The sequence below is a fragment of the Falco naumanni genome, chromosome 2 (genome assembly GCF_017639655.2).
Source record: "Falco naumanni isolate bFalNau1 chromosome 2, bFalNau1.pat, whole genome shotgun sequence".
Taxonomy (NCBI): domain Eukaryota; kingdom Metazoa; phylum Chordata; class Aves; order Falconiformes; family Falconidae; genus Falco; species Falco naumanni.
The window spans coordinates 22319887-22336201 of record NC_054055.1 but is presented as its reverse complement, the minus strand read 5'-3'; the positions used below and the strand labels follow the sequence as shown (position 1 = coordinate 22336201).

The following is a 16315-nucleotide window of genomic DNA, read 5'->3' as shown; positions in this document are numbered from 1 at the left end:
GTGTGTATGCTGTACCCTGACTGTGCTGCTCTCATGGGATGACTGTGACATCCAAGCTGGAAGAGAGGAGGCCATCATCTAGTTAAAAGGGTGTGACTTAAGTTTTTCTATGGTTAGGCTGATGTAAGAAAGGGTTGCAGGGCAGGAGGGTCTGGAACAGGAAAGCATAAGAAATATGTACTTGGGAGAAATGGATACAATGATCCCCTAGCTGACTGTTCCTTTCTCTGTTTTCTGTGAATCTGGGATAGGTACACTACTAATGATCACACAGTTTCTAATAATTAGTTTTGTGCTTAAAAAAAAGTGGATTGTGACTCATTGGGCCCTTTATGGGTTGCTAGAAAGAGAGTATTTTCTCAAAAAAATACTCTTATGCCTGCTTTTATGTGCATAGATCAGTAAAGCCCTTATCCAGTTGGCTGAAATCAACAGAAGTCCTTCTCTATGTTTTAAATGAGTCCAAGAGCAAATCAAAACTCAGGAAATATATTCGGGTCATTTGTTTTCTGGTTTTGAGGTTGACACAGAGTAGAAATAAAAGGTTTTGGGCAAAAGTCTGCTCACATTGACGTACTGCATTTTGCTTCAACTGCTCTCTTAAAGTCAAGATTATTCATAAAGTAGGTTTTTACTCAATGTCTGTGGTAGAGTTTTAATGTAGCACAAGGGCTCTTGCTTAAAAGGCAGTGAAGGTTCTACACTGTTACAATTCAAAATGTCCAGATTTCATTTAGGAGGTCAGTAACATTTTTGTGATAATTTTCACATTTTAAAATGTGAATGCTTTTCTGTTTAAGGTAATGGAAGTGACCAATCCCTGCCAGTATGCAAAGCTATGGTTGAAACAGCATATGTTGACTTCTTACTGGTGTGCAAAATTACATGTTATTTTTTTTATGTTTTATTTTAGAGTAAAACCACTATAAATAATGTAATTTTTAATGAATAACATCCAGAAGTGACAAGATGCTATTGAGCTATTGATCTACTGGTTTCCAGAATGAAACACATGTGAAAATTGAAGTTAACTATACAGGCAGGAATGGAAATCTTCAAATTAAAAATTTGGGGATGTTGGAATGTGTAAGTATGTGTTTACAGATTGTGTCACTAGCTGAATTCTGGTTTTGGTTTTTTTTTTTTTTGTTTTCTTCCAGTTTGCTCCCAGTATTCTAGAGGAGTATTTGCCATTTTTGGACTATATGATAAGAGATCAGTACATACCTTGACCTCATTCTGCAGCGCCTTGCACATCTCCCTCATCACACCAAGTTTCCCCACAGAGGGTGAGAGTCAGTTTGTGCTGCAGCTGCGGCCATCTCTGCGGGGAGCCCTCCTGAGCTTGCTGGATCATTATGAATGGAACCGCTTCGTCTTCCTGTATGACACAGATCGAGGTGAGTTGTGACCCAGCTTTCCTACCTTTTTAGTTCAAATTGCTTTTGCAAGAACTGTGCATTTTTATATCATACTGAGAGCTTGGGGAGTCAAATTTTAAAGGGTCTTTGAGGTGAAGTACCTCTGGCTGAGTAGCTGTGTGGCTGAAGGAGGAATTCCTTCGTCTGCAAAAACTGGATACTGGATGCACATAGTATGTAATCGACCAGCCGAAGCCTGTGCTTGAAGTCTAGAATACTAAAACGTTCTAACTAGTGTTAGTGAAACAAAGACACAGTTCAATAAGCAGAAATTTACAGCTCTGTTCACTCTTCAACTCACTTCATAAGTGACAGCAGTACAAAGAAATAGAGCGAACCAGCCACTTCTCTGCACCTGCGGTGATGTAAGCTGAGATGCGACTGAGCCCCTTGGGGCTCCCATGCTGTGGAAGGTCAAGGCACAGAGGCTCACTCAGTGTGAAGCCCTTAGGCTGCGGCAGAGAAGTGGAGGTAAGAGGCAGTACCTGCTAGGTGAGAGGTATCCATGGGGCAGCAGAGGGAGGGAGTGCTGCAGTAGCCCATCTTCTACTCCTTTCATCTGGAGTTACCTCTGTGATGGACTACACTTTTACAAAATTTGTAGCTTGTTACACAAAAGGCTATACTTCCTATCCACGTTCTCCATTCCACATCCCAGAGCATCTCAGAACCTTTTAAGTGGTAAAAACTGCAAGTGCATCACCACTCAGTGCTGAATTGAGAAGTAAAATCTCCTGTTAATGTTGTGTGTTCATTCTGCTGGCAAAGCCCTTTGCCTTTGTTTATGGAATAGGACTGAGCCAACATGGCTGAGCTTCTGTGAAAAAGGCAAGATTTTTATGTTGATGGCTTGTTTTCAGGAGGGAAGCAAGCATCATAGCTGTAGTCAAATAATTATTTTACTACAGCTTTTTCAATGTAGTTCCCTGTGTGGACAGTCTATTCTGGAATTAAAGTGGCTTTATTCCAGTATAATTACTCTGCAGTAGAAACAGGGAATTATACTGACCTAAATAAATCTGTTTATTTGATTATGACTATAGAAGTCAGTTTTCTCATACACACAGGCACTAAATTTTAGTGAGTTTTTAGCTTGATATACGGCCTAAATACCTGAATTTAAATCAAAATGAGTAATGGAACAAAATGAAAGGGTTTATATTGTTCTGTAATTGTTGGGTTGTTTTTTAAATAAAGATTTATTTAATGTTTACAGTACCTACAAAGGAAGTTCTGGGAAGCATTATAGAATGTATTAGATAACTGGGAAGAGAAAAAAATAGCAAATTTAAGTGTTCCTACTCAAGACACAGTTAGGGATACCAACAAAACAAGCACATAATTACAGATGTGATCCTACAAGTTCAACAAATGGTTAAGAGAAGTGCACAATGTGCAGTCACCTTTCTCATCTAAATTCACATGCTTAATTAGATTGAGACATCATTTTTAAGCATGCAATATCACACCAAGGGCAGTTTCAGAAAGTCATCTGTAACAGAGTGGTTAATAAACGATTCTTATGGCACTGAACTCATCAACTCTGAACTCCTAAGTTTGTCTTTGATGAATAGATGACATTTGCCAGCTTGGATGCAGGGGATGCTACACTGGATAGTCTCTAAAATTCCAAATAGGTTATGTGACTCAGTTTAATGCAGGAGAAAATAAAATTCAATGTATCTTTAGATATTAAGATGACTCTAAAGATAACACCATTGCTGAATAATTTTCACTACCATTACATGATACAAAGTTTTAATGTGGAGCTGAGATATGATAAGAAAAAATAAGTATCATCTCTTACAGTGTAACTGGAAAAAGAAAAAAAAATATCGATCCCGAGTCACAGGATTTCTGTCAGTGAGGCCAGAACTTAGGCATGTTCATATTTTTGTCAGAGATCCTTCCTTTACATGCCAGATGTTTCCCTGCCTCTCTGAGCGGCCCCATCCAACCAAACTGAAGGAAGGGAACCCCCCTTAGCCTTTTGGTTTTGGTACTGGGCCTGTGTTTTGATCTTTGCAGCTTAACTGGGAAGCTATAAATAAGTTGTTATGGGGGAAGGTAAGTAATAATCATAAATTCCAGCCAGACACAGTAGTTGTTTGTGAAGAAGGCAGCATTTAACAGCTATCAGTATTGTAAAGGGCATAAGTCCTTAGCAGAAGGTGTCATGACAGGATAGACTTGTGCAAACCTTCAGCAGCAGTGGTGACATGCTGTGGTGGGCAAATACATTTTCAGACCTGCTTTCTCGGCCTTTCCATCCTGCTTGCTTCTTGGTTCTGTTGCATGCAGCTCAGTTGCTGCTTGCTCTTAGGTTGTCAACAATTAAATCCTGTTATTAAGGTAGGTTTCTTTGCTCTGTCACTCCATTCATCTCTTTGACAGCCCCTCAGCTCCCTACAGAAACCCTGTCTCTGTTACTGGGGGCATCTACGTTAACATTTCAGTTCAAGTCAGGAATGCACTTCTGTCACATCTCTCCAAGTCATTCCCATGTGCTGCACTTGGATTTACACCATGTAGTAGTCTTGGAGCTCACAAATTCTGATGAGGTGGTGGCTTCAGTTCTTATGTTAAATCTCCATTTCTGATGTTCTGCCAAACTTGCAGTCAGGAAAATCACTGTCCTTTGACAGGATGGAGATACTAGGGAAAATGGCAAAGTTAAAAAATGAATTCAGTCTAGAAGAGAACATTACAGGAAAGGAGAACCATGTTTTGCAAAAGATGTTAGACCTAAGAGAAGAATGAAGAAAAAATCAGCTTATTATTTGACAGGGAAAGTGATCAAGTAAAGAGCAACACAGAAGGCTAAAGCCTCAAGGGTCCTTTGTTTCAATACATTCTTCTTCATCTTACCCTCCTTCCATAAAAAAGGTTTAATTATGACCCACTGCTTAATACTACTAATATTAACAGCAAAGTGCCAGGAACACAGACAGGACTGGGAAAAAGCAGGCTTACCTCAGTTATGCAAAATATAGTGGGAAAGGGCTGAAATAAAAACCAGGCTTCCTTGAGATATCCGGGAGAAAGGGAGGTCCAGCAGGGGTGAACTGCTCAGTTAATATTTGATGTCACCTCTGAAGGGACCTAAGTGACAGAATCAAATGAGTAGACCAGAAGAACGTTTAGTTTATATGTGCTGTTTTAAATTTATATTTATAAGTTTATATGTGTGTCTTAATATTATATATTAAGTTTATATGTGTGTCTTTTAAAAAGAGGCGTACAATCAAGTGAAGCCCTGCATCCGCAAACCCACAGGATTTTTGACCTAGTGCAAGTATGCCGACAGTATGATTTTGCTAGTTGGTGACAATATTTTCTAGCACCAGAAAGCAGAATTTGAACCATGAAACCACAGCAGAAGGTTGGAGTGTGTGAGAAGCTGTTTAAGAATAGAGTCATTGAATCATTTAGGTTGGAAAAGACCCTTAAGATCATCAAGTCCAACCATTAACCTAACACTGCCAGTCCACCACTAAAACATGTCCCTAAGCACCGTGTTTACATGTCTTTTAAATACCTCCAGGGACAGTGACTCAGCCACTTCCCTGGACAACACTTTTGGTGAAGAACTTTTTCCTAATACACAGTGTAGAACTGAGAGGTGCAAGAATCGCACATACGAGAGGTTAGTGTTAGTTTTCCACTTTGTTTACAGTCTTGCTGAGAGCTGGAATGGCTGAAGTTGCTAGTAAAACTGCGGGGATTACCCAGAGCTAAGGGGTCCCAGGGTGGAGAGTGGGAGAGGGGCTGTGGAGCAGTGTGGGACACCAGGGAGGATGGTGGCCAGCCAGCTGGAAACTGTTTTCACAGAAGTTCAGCAGCCATTTAAATTCAACCGTGCTTCCCAGCAAGAGTTTTCAGTTCCTGACTGTGACTAAAGAGTGGTAGCAGGAGGGGTAGAGCTACCAGCTGGCCTAGCAGTTGGCTCACCGAAGGCAAGGTCTGTAAACTAGTTATAGTTCTCTAGAAATTAGGCATCATATGTGAGCCTGTTAATGTACCTTGTTGATGCTTTTTTTCCCTTTGCTCCTTGTAATTACGTATTTCTCATTAAACCAACTCAGTCATGGTTGCAGGTGAACAAAATCAGCTTGCTGTGCACAAGGTAAATTTAATTTTTTCACGTCTGGATAGGGGTTTTATAGCAACCCCTTTAAAGTTGAAACCATTCTGTTTTACAACAATCTAAAGCTGCCAGAAAGGTTATACAGGTCCTGATGGCCTGTTTGAATTAGTCTTACAGTACATAGAGTTGCAATCTCCAAGCTTTTGTCTTTGAGGACTTGTGGAGGATTGGTGAGTCCCAGATGTCTGGAGAAAGCAAAAAAGTTACAGAAAATTTGTATCTCTTCCTCTTATTTTGAGGTAGATTATAGAGTTTGTTATTTACAGTCAGTTTTCAGGCTAATCTAATTTTCTCCTCTGATAGAGTAGCTGGCCCAGCAGTAAGCAGTAAGTTTGTTGTATCCATCATTAGACTCCAGTGATAGAGCCTCATGCCTGACATTCTCCCAGAAAAAAGTAGAAAACAGACATTCAACTATAGCATGGTATCTTGAAAATTAGAAACCATAGCCCCAAAGTTGTTATTAATGATTTTTTTAAGCGTAAGAGCAAATCTCAGGTGAGGTGCAAGGGATTTGTCTTTGCTCTGGTCTAGTCAACTGGCAGTGTGAATTTCCATGATAGCACAGAGAACTGCGCTTCTGGGTACCCAACCTGGCTAAGGTAAGAGTGATAAAAGATGGGTTTGGAGTTGAAGGTGACCTTGCTAAATATAATCATAGATTCATAGAATCATACATTTACTTAGGTTGGAAAAGACCTTTTAAGATCATCAAGTCCAACCATTAACCCAGGACTGACTGCCAAGTCCACCACTAAACCATGTCCCTAAGCACCTGATCTATATGGTATTTAAACACTTCCAGGGATGGTGATTCAACCATCTCCCTGGGCAGCCTGTTCCAACTGCTGACCACCCTTTCAGTGAAGAAAAGTTTCCTAATACCTGATCTAAAAATACCCTGGCACAACTTGAGTCCATTTCCTCTCATCCTGTGGCTGGTTGCCTAGGAGAAGAGACTGACCCCACCTGCCTACAACATCCTTTCAGGTAGTTATAGAGACCAGTAAGGTCTCCCTTGAACCTCTTCCTCTGCAGGCAAAACAACACCAGTTCCCTCAGCTGCTCCTCATTAGACTTGTGCTCCAGCCCCCTCACCAGCTCCACTGCCCTTCTCTGAAAATGCTCCAGAACCTCAATGTCCTTCTTGTAGTGAGGGACCCAAAACCAAACACTATTTGAGGTGCAGCCTCACCAGTGCCCAGTACAGGGGGACACTCACTCCCCTTAGTCCTGCTGGCTGCACTGTTTTGATACAAACGAGGATGCTATTGGCCACCTTGGCCACCTGGGCACACGGCTGGCTCACATGCAGCCGGCCATCAACCAGCACCCCCAGGGCCTTTCCCACCAGGCAGATTTCCAGCCACCCTTCCCCAGGCCTGTAGCGCTGTGTGGGGCTGGTGTGACACAAGTGCAGGACCAGGCACTGAGCCTTGTTGAACCTCATGCCATCAGCCTCGGCCCATGCGCCCAACCTGTCCAGGTGCCTCTGCAGAGCCTTCCTGCTTTCAAGCAGATCAACACTCCTGCCCAACTTGGTGCTGTCTGCAAACTTCCTGAGGTTACACTTGATCCCCTCATCCAAATCATCAATAAAGATATTAAACAGAACTGCCCCCAGTGCTGAGCCCTGGGGAACACCACTTGTGACTGGCAACCAAGTGGATGTAACTCCCTTCACCATCCCCCTTTGGGCTCGGCCATCCAGCCAGTATTTACCAAGTGTAGAGCACACCCATCCAAGCCATGAGCAGCCAGCTTCTCCAGGAGAACTCTGTGGGAGACAGTGTCAGAGGCTGTGCTAGGGTGCAGGGAGACAACATCCACAGCCTTTCTCTAATCCACTAGGTGGGTCATCTTGTCATAGAAGGAGATCAAGTTCATCAAGCAGTGCCTGCCTTTCATAAACCCATGCTGGCTGGGACTGATCCCCCAGCTTCCCTGCACGTGATGGCACTCAGGAAGATCTGCTCCATAACGTTCCCCAGCACCGAGGTCAGGCTGACAGGCCTCTAGTTCCCCGGATCCTTACTCCAGCCCTTCTTGTAGGTGGGTGTGACATTGGCTACGACAACAGTCTTCTGGGACCTCCTCAGTTAGCCAGGGCTGTTGATAAATGGTGGAGAGTGCCTTGGCAAGCTCCTCTGCCAGCTGCCTCAGTACCCTTGGGTGGATGCCATCCAGCTCCCCCAGACTTGTGTGTGTCTAAGTGGAGCAGCAGGTCACCAATTGTTTCCTCCTGGACTCTGGGGACTTCATTCTGCTCCTCCTCATCCCTGTCTTCCAGCTCAGGGGGCTGAGTACCCTGAGGGTAACTGGTCTTGCTATTAAAGACTGAGGCAGTGAAGGCACTGAGCACCTCTGCCTTCTCCTCATCCTCTGGGGCAATGTTCCCCCTCCCCCTGTTCCACCACATCCAATAAAGGCCAGCGATAATCCCTGGGCCCCTCCTTTTGTTCCTAATCTATTTGTAGAAACATTTCTTGTTATCTTTTATGGCAGTGGCCAGCATGAGTTCTGGGCTTTGAGCTTTCAAATTTTCTCTGTGAATAAACCTATGACATCCCTGTAGTACTGAGTTGCCTTCCCCTTCCTCCAAAGGTGGCAAATTCTCCTTTTTTTCCCCTGAGTTCCAGCCAAAGCTCTCTGTTCAGCCAGGCCGGTCTTCTTCCCCGCCAGCTCATCTTTCAGTACACAGTGATGGCCAGCTCCGGTGCCTTTCAGACTTCCTTCTTGAAGAACACGCAGCCTTCCTGGGCCCCTTGGCCCTTCAGGACTGCCTCCCAAGGGACTCTCGTCAACCAGTCACCAAAACAGGCCAAAGTCAATTCTCCAGAAGTCCAAGGTAGATAGATCAAGAAAATGAAATATGATAAAGGTGGTACAAAGGATAAACTTGGAAGGGAAAAATCAGAGGTATAAACACAAAGTGCGTGGTAACTGGCTCAGCTGTCATATCATGGGAAATGTTTCAGGGGTTGTGAGCCTTAAGTCCAGAATGTCATGCTGTCTCCAATGAAGTAGGTGTTATTTTGAAATTTTTGAAAAAGAATGTTGCAGGTGAGAAACAAAGCTGAATATTGTGCTCTCCCACCTGGCTATGTTGCTGTGTCACGTGTTTGTATTTCTACTGCAACAGAAAAGACAAAAAAAAATGTAGTAAATTGGGTAAGTGGAATGGGATCGAGTGGATGAAGTACACAGAGGACAGGATGGTGGCAGCACTGTGTTCTACCACTTTCTCCTTGTCCTTTGGAAGCACTGGGTTCTATGTTCACAGCTATATCAAGGGCCTTCAATATGAGCATGGCACAAGGATCAGGCATTTGTTGCTGGAATGGCACTGAGCACCACATACAGGTATCACATATGTAAGTTTCAAAGGTCCAGAGGAGAGGAAAATATATATATATAAAAATAATCATGAACTGTGAGAAAAACAGGAATTGCATTTTGTATTCTAAGACTTTTAAAGAGCAAAGAACAATTCTTGTTTGTACCCACTGAGAGCAAGTCAAGAATTTGAATTATTTTACAGGAAAGCAGATCTAAGGTTTTATTAGGAAAATTATATTTCAAGAAAGTTAGAATAATATGAGAAGATTGTGGGGATTCTTATCCACTAGAAGTTTTAAGGACAAAGTTAGAAAATATCTGCAGTGGTGACTTGCTTTGCTACATCCCACCTTAGATGATCTATGTCCCCTCATGATTTGTATTTATGTAATTTTCATGACCTCTCTAGGAAACTGGGAATGGCTTCTTAACAGTACTTGGAACACTGAAAAGATAATTGTCTACTATGGAGAAACTTTCAATAATATATTATTGCTATTCAATTATATATGTAGCCTTTGTAAAACATTTAGTATGTTCTATTATTCAAAAATCAGATTAAAAAAATTCTAAGTGACTTAGATAAAAACACAGTAAAATCAGGTTGAAGGGCTATAATTATAATACAGTATTCAATAAGTTAAGTTATCATTAGCTGGGCATTTAGGAACTGCAGTAGCTGGCCATACATCAAGCTTTATTTGATATTTTTACTGCATTTCTGAACAAATTTGTCAATGCCTTAATAATGAAGAGAGTAATAATATAACAGCAAGTTGGAAAGTTATTTCGATATTTAGCTTAATTGAAAGAGGTAGACATACTAAAGCCTGTAGTAATATAGAAATATAGCCTGCACGTTTATCTGCATAAAAACATTGAGTCAAGTCTCTTAGTCATGAAATAAGTTAGAAAGACCAAGTGTTGCTAATAAACAGCAAGTTAAAGATGAAGTTACAACACAGTACGACAAAAAAAAAAAAAGGGTTTGCCACCAGTGCTGTTTAATTACTAAGTGTTTTCTGCACAGTCCTGTTAAGCCCAGACCTACATTGCTCTTACCTGAAACTGCTGGAATATCACAGGTATTACCATTGCTTCAGGTAAGCCTGAGAAACAACAGTTACGTGCTGGATTGTAGAGGTGGTTATGTTGGGAATCTGACTTTGTTCAACTGCAGTGATCCACTTGGTCTTAGCCCCTTTTTTCATTATGATCACCAGGAAGAATTTGGAAGGATTCCTACAGTAAGCATTTTTCATCCTACTGACCTTTGGCAAAATGTCCAAGAATAAAACAGAAACAGAAGTTTAGGATGTGTTCACTGAAAATGAAAGGTTCTTACCTGCATCATGCAGTTGCGTACCAGTTTTTTGTGAAACAAAGATCAGTGCTGTCATGACCTTGCAGATATATTGATATGTATTCCAGAATACAAACATCGTTCAATACCTGATCTCATAGTGTTTATTAGACTACTCTAACATCTGGCCTGTCGGCTTTAACTTTTCCTTATTTTGTGTCTTTACAATTGCTGAGATCAAAATCGTCAGTGTTTTTACCATGTCAGCTGATACCTATTTCAGAGTAGTTCCAGCAAGTTCAGTGGTCAAACTAGTTCAGAATTTCAGTAGCCAGAATACATCCCAGGAATAGGATGGTTCTTATGCTGCAGGTGAAGAGAAAAAATATCTTCACTAGATTAAATAAAAAATGTTTGTCTTCAGCAAACATTACTTAGGCAGTGAATCATGCCATACATTTTGGGATCCAAGTACCACTGTGTTTGTTGTGTACCAAAGTCATGTTGTAATTTTGTGTAGGCCATTCTGAACTGATACACAAAACATAGAGGAAATGTTTTATGAAATATCAGTGAGTGTAGAAAACTGCAGTTTGTTAGCCTCCTTCATGTGATCTGCTGCTGTTTACACTCAGTAACAGTAAATTCCATGTTTTTAATGGAATAGACCAATGTGCTTTATCCACTGATACTTGATTTGCAACAAATTTTGTTTTGCCACTGTTAGCTCATTAATAATTATACCAGCAACATGCCGGCTTGTGCTCGTCTCCTCAAGCAAAACAGCTTGGAAGTATAGGTAGTAAATACGCATGTGAGACTGAGGTGCAGCTGGATCCTAACTTACCGTCAGTAGTGAAACTGTAACTTTCCATCTTTCCCTTGTCTTGCTACCAAACAGAAGTAATAATGATAAACCAGCAGGGTCATTGTGTAATTCTCTACACATGAAAATCTTCAAAAGCTTTCAGACTGCTTCATTAAATAAGACTACTGCTCTTGTTGATTGAAATGATTGAACATTAGATCAAGGTTGAAATTAACAGAAAATACGGGTATGGAAATCAAAAGCTGATCATCAAGTGTATAGATGAGTCCTCTGACTTTGCTGTTCCATGTAAGATGTGGATCAAACTAAGCTGCATCTGAACCTTTCTGGGTGTTTTGTTCATCTAGCCAAACACTCAGAAGATGCAGCACAGGCTAATATGCAAATGCCATAGAAATATATAAATCAGAAAACATTAAATAAACTACTGCTCATTATATTCCTAATCTGAAGAATTTTCTTTCCTTTATTTGGGTTTCGTGGATGCCATGGAAAAGACAAGAGATTCAGGGTAATTTTAAATATTGCTTTCCAAGTTGCCATGCCAGTGAATCAACTTTGCCCTTTCTAATGATTTGTTTGTGACAGCGTTACGGAATCCTTACAGCTAAGTTCTTTTCTCAGTAGCAGTTATCTCAGGTTTGCACATGTGTAATTCAAGAGTATGCCTGTAGCTTCTATATGCTTTTATATTCTAACATCCTAATGTAAATAACATTGCTACTTCCAGTGGCTTGTTCTAATAACATCAGAGCAATTGCATTTACAGAACCTGGCACAAACTGTTAATTTGTTGTTACTTGCAGATGTAACAGATTTTTTAAAATGGAAACGTCATTTTTAGCTGTTACATGCATTCTGTATTTAGTTGAGAGAAGGACCGTGCGGTCTGTAATTCTTAATATCTGTTTCCATTTATTTAAGAGCTTTTCCAAAGAAGGAAGTTATACTGCATTTAAGAAATGAAATGATTTTATAGTATTGCACTTTTTCTGAAAAAAAAAAAAAATAAAAAAATCCTGTATTGGCATTTTTACTCAAGATTGTCTGCACACCACTGTTAAGTTCAGTTGCTCTTACGAGTTACAAGTAGCAGCTCTAGTGCGTACTGTACCTATGTTAGTACATACTGCTCTGAGTAGCAATTTTAGTCACTTGCCCTGTACAGAGAAGCCAAAGTAAAGGGTGGGTTCTATAGTGTAGGAACTGTATGTTGTAAAAATTGATTTTGTGATTATCTGATCCAAAATAAAAGCAGGTCGTTTTATACATACTAATGGGACTTATACGTATCTTTTCCATGAATTAAATAAAATACTTCCAGAAGACGAAGCATTAAGCAGAAATTTCTGTCGTGGTTTACTGATATTTAGCTTTCATATTAACCTTTAGGATAGACTCTGCCCTTCCTTACATGTATCTATATCAGTGGTATGACCATTGACAAAACCTGCAAAAAACTGTCTATAGTGAAGGGACTATGGCAGCCTTACATCGGCATAACCAAGAGCATCTTTTCTAAGTAGAAGGCTGTCATCCTCCTATGTTACCACTACGCATTGGTCAGTAATAACACTGCAGACAGTTGATAGATACAACATCCAGCAGCGTGGACCTCCGAAGGCGGCCTTGAAAAGACTCAGACGAGGAAGCCAGCCACACATCCAAATGCTTATGCTTTAGAAATTTCTTTCAGTATGGACATCTGAGTCCTGCAGCTGCTGTACATAGCCTTTTATATGGCCACAGGTGTTGGCTTCAGTGCTGGAGCGCAGAGTGGTAGCAAACAAAGGGGAGTATAGTCGATGCTGCCAGAGACCAGTCATAGTGCCAATTTAATACTGAATGTAAAACAAATACTTGTGCCAATTTGTTTCTAAATGCATTTTTAGTTAGAAAAATTAGCTTGTCTTTTGAGAGCATTATCTATGTGTGGATGAATGTTCCAAGTTTTAATGCAGTATAAAGCAGGCTTTTAAAAAATCAAAATAAATAAACAGAATATAGACTTACAAATATCAAAACCTACTATTCTATTGTTTAAGCTTTTATTTAAAAAATAATCAAACTGTGTTAGACTAATTTAATTCTTTATGATCACTCTTTGGCATATTTTGTGAGACATTTATCCCTTATGGTAGTACAAATTACCTCTCTGGAGCTGCAGCAGGAAGTAAAGGTAATTCAGCATTCGAGTATGTTACGAAGTAAATTTATGTTTGTATTCAGGGGTATTTCTGGAGTTTCACATTCTTAATTCAACTGATTGAACTGTCATTTTATCATGTATGCAATCTATAATTTTAGGACTACATTTTCTGCTTCTGTGAAGAACGCGTATTCAGATTGTCACTATTTTGAGATGCATTTTGCCTGTAAATGGAGTATATTTTAGGCATTTCCCTCATTAATTACAGCTGAATCCTATTTGCATACATATTTATACAAATAATTTGTCTTTGGTCAATTCCAAAAGGAGAGGTGGAAGTGTAGAGAACCTTTTAAAATGATTGACTACTTATCACAGTACTACAGATGCTATTTCTGCCTCTGTACAAGGAATTTCCTGCACTAGTATTTACAGATAATAGCATTAACAGCTGCTTCTGTTAGCAGAATTGCTGTGAATATTTGAGATATTTAGCATTTTGCAACTGGAAAGAGAGTTACCAAAAGGTCCTTCAGTCCTAAGGACTCAAAATGCCTTTTTTACTACTACCTTGGTGGGTTTTAATATTAATGCATACCTGGATGCTGCAGGAAGTTTGCCTGTGGGCAAGGGACTTATATTTTGTTCCAGTTAGACTGCAGATGGCAAACAGAACATTTAATATAGTTTTGAAAATCTGGATATAGTAAGTGATGAAAGATGTCACTGAAGAGGGGAGTTGTGAATGCAAAACTGTGGTTGCTAGTCTAGATGCCTGAGACAAATATGCATTTATGTTAATTTACCACTGGGAAAAAAGAAAAAAATCGTCCTGGGAATAAGGACTTGTGTCCTAGATTTGTGCTCTCCTAATGGAGAGCCCAGTCGGCATGGGACAGTTGTTACTCTGGAAGTTGTTACTATGGAAGGTCCCATATAGACATTTATTTCATAAAAGCTATTGGAGCTAATTTTCCTTGATAGAGAGTTCAGAGTAAGAAAACTATTAACAAACGTCAAGTGTAAGTACACATAACCAAATATTGATAGTGTTAAGTCATGAAGACATAAAAATAATAAGCAACATTTTTTAAGTGAGATCTTCACAGAAGTTCCACATAACAGAGAAACCTGTTTGCAGATCCTTGTTATGAAATGGCTTGATTTGTATGAATGAAGTCAATTGGAAAGGAAGCAATTTACCTTGTTAGTAAATTTAGTAAAAGCAAGGCATTAAGATATCTCTGTACTTAAATAGATATTTCTGTTTTTAAATATATCCTTCCTGTAAAAAGCAAAGTACTGTCTTTTATTTAATGGGATAAGGGTAGTTTCAAGTAGGTCTAAATTATTCAAAATATTCTTAAGAAACTTGAACTACTGCTAGTGAAGTAAGGCTGCTTTGCCAAACTTGCATTGTAAACAGAGTTTACATGTAGTAGTATAAAGCAGGTCATGAATCTGACCCTTGAACAAAAGTGACTGATCCAAAAAAAGATGTGTCAGGTATGTTTGGGTGGGATCTCCTTTTGTTTGTGTTGATGGTGTGGATAGCTTTTAACAATTTTGTGTATGTGTGTATATATATGTCTGTGTATATATGCCTAATAATAATCTCCTAGCTTTGTCTGGATGAAGAAATCCAGTTGAAATCATTTTAAATATCAAAAATCTTCTTGTCTTAGAAGTTCAGATAATACCACTGAAAAATAGTCTAGCAGTAATTTTAGATTGTATTTTCTTTTCTCTATTTAATTTGTATTTTCATTCTCATTGAGCATTATTTTAAAACCAGACTTTTACATTGTTCAGCTAGTGTGTCTCAACATCTTCAATATTTTGTTTCAAAGCTATTCAAAGTGAAAAAATCATCTAAACTAGCCTTTTTCCATGAAAAGGATTTTGTTGTTTATTTTTCAAAGAAGTAGAATTTTAGGGGAAAATGGCCAGCCAATTCTATCAAATAAGTGTTTTACTGGGAACAGAATATCCTTCCTCTGAAGTGTTTCTTAAAAAAAAAAATTATAAGATCAGTATGTCATTGTATATACCTTTTAAGTTGTGCCCTGTGCTAGATTGATTTCGCATCCAATTTCTCCTTATATAATCAAAGCATTCTGCCAGTTATTTCCTAATACAACTACATATTCTTGATCTTGAGGCAGAATGAAAATTCCTGTCCAGGTTCTGTGGGAAGACAGGGGTAATGTTCACAGTGTGCGCTTCTGTACAGGACTTGTATTATTCTGTGAAATATCCCAAAAACACCCTACTTGATGCACCCTTCTCATTTTAAAACTGTTCTTTCCCCTTTGTGAGAAGAGGAATTTTCTTACTCCTCTGTGTCAGAATATCCAATTATGGGTCCCTAATCCCATGTCTGCATCATGGGCTGTGTGCAGCAACTTTATCATCTGTCACTTCAGAAACTGATAGGACCTCTCAAAATTTAGCTTATCTATTTTGTTGCTCACATTTCCACTGCTCTAGGGAGGTTTCATTATCTTCAACTGCATTATCTCATGAGTCACCTCAGAATCTACTTCTGCATTTCTACTTTAACATATTTGCCCAGATTTATTTGCTTGATTCTGCATTTCTTTTCCTCTTTGATCACTTAGCATTGCCTTTTTTTCTACACCTTCTTCTACTCCTTTTCCCAACACTTTCCTATTCTGTCAGTCATTCCTGTAAGCCTGATTCATTTTCAGCCCTTGCACATTATTTGAGAACCTGAAAGCATCCTATTGCTTTCTATTTTTATCTCTGCCATTCACAATTGTTACAGATAAAGTTTTTTATCTTGAAAAAAATAAAAATCATTTAATATGACTTAAAATTAGTCTGTGGCTGCCATGGAGGAAAAAGTGCTGTTTTGTTCCCGGGTGAACAAATAATTATTAATACATTTTAACATACCAAAACTTCAGTTTGAATTAAAGGAAAGACATAAAAAAGAAAAAATAAACCCCAGATATTGGTTTATTTTTATGCTAAATCAGTTTAGAAAGAGAAAGAATTCCAGGTTTTATTTAATTGCTTTATTGCTGCTAAAAATGTGTATGGACTTCATGTGCATGTATCACCAAACAGCAAAAAAAGAGGCTCACCAAGTGTGTTATTTTGT

General features: G+C 39.3%; 1 protein-coding gene across 3 annotated transcripts in view; it reads left to right on the top strand.

Annotated features, from left to right (window-relative positions):
• GRIA4 (glutamate ionotropic receptor AMPA type subunit 4) overlaps window positions 1-16315 on the top strand; it is a 239788-nt gene that overhangs the window by 77219 nt on the left and 146254 nt on the right. For all 3 annotated transcript variants that reach the window (XM_040584230.1, XM_040584229.1, XM_040584231.1), the window contains exon 3: window positions 1161-1400. In XM_040584230.1, coding sequence (XP_040440164.1) covers window positions 1161-1400 — 240 coding nt within the window. The remainder of the gene's footprint in view (window positions 1-1160; window positions 1401-16315) is intronic.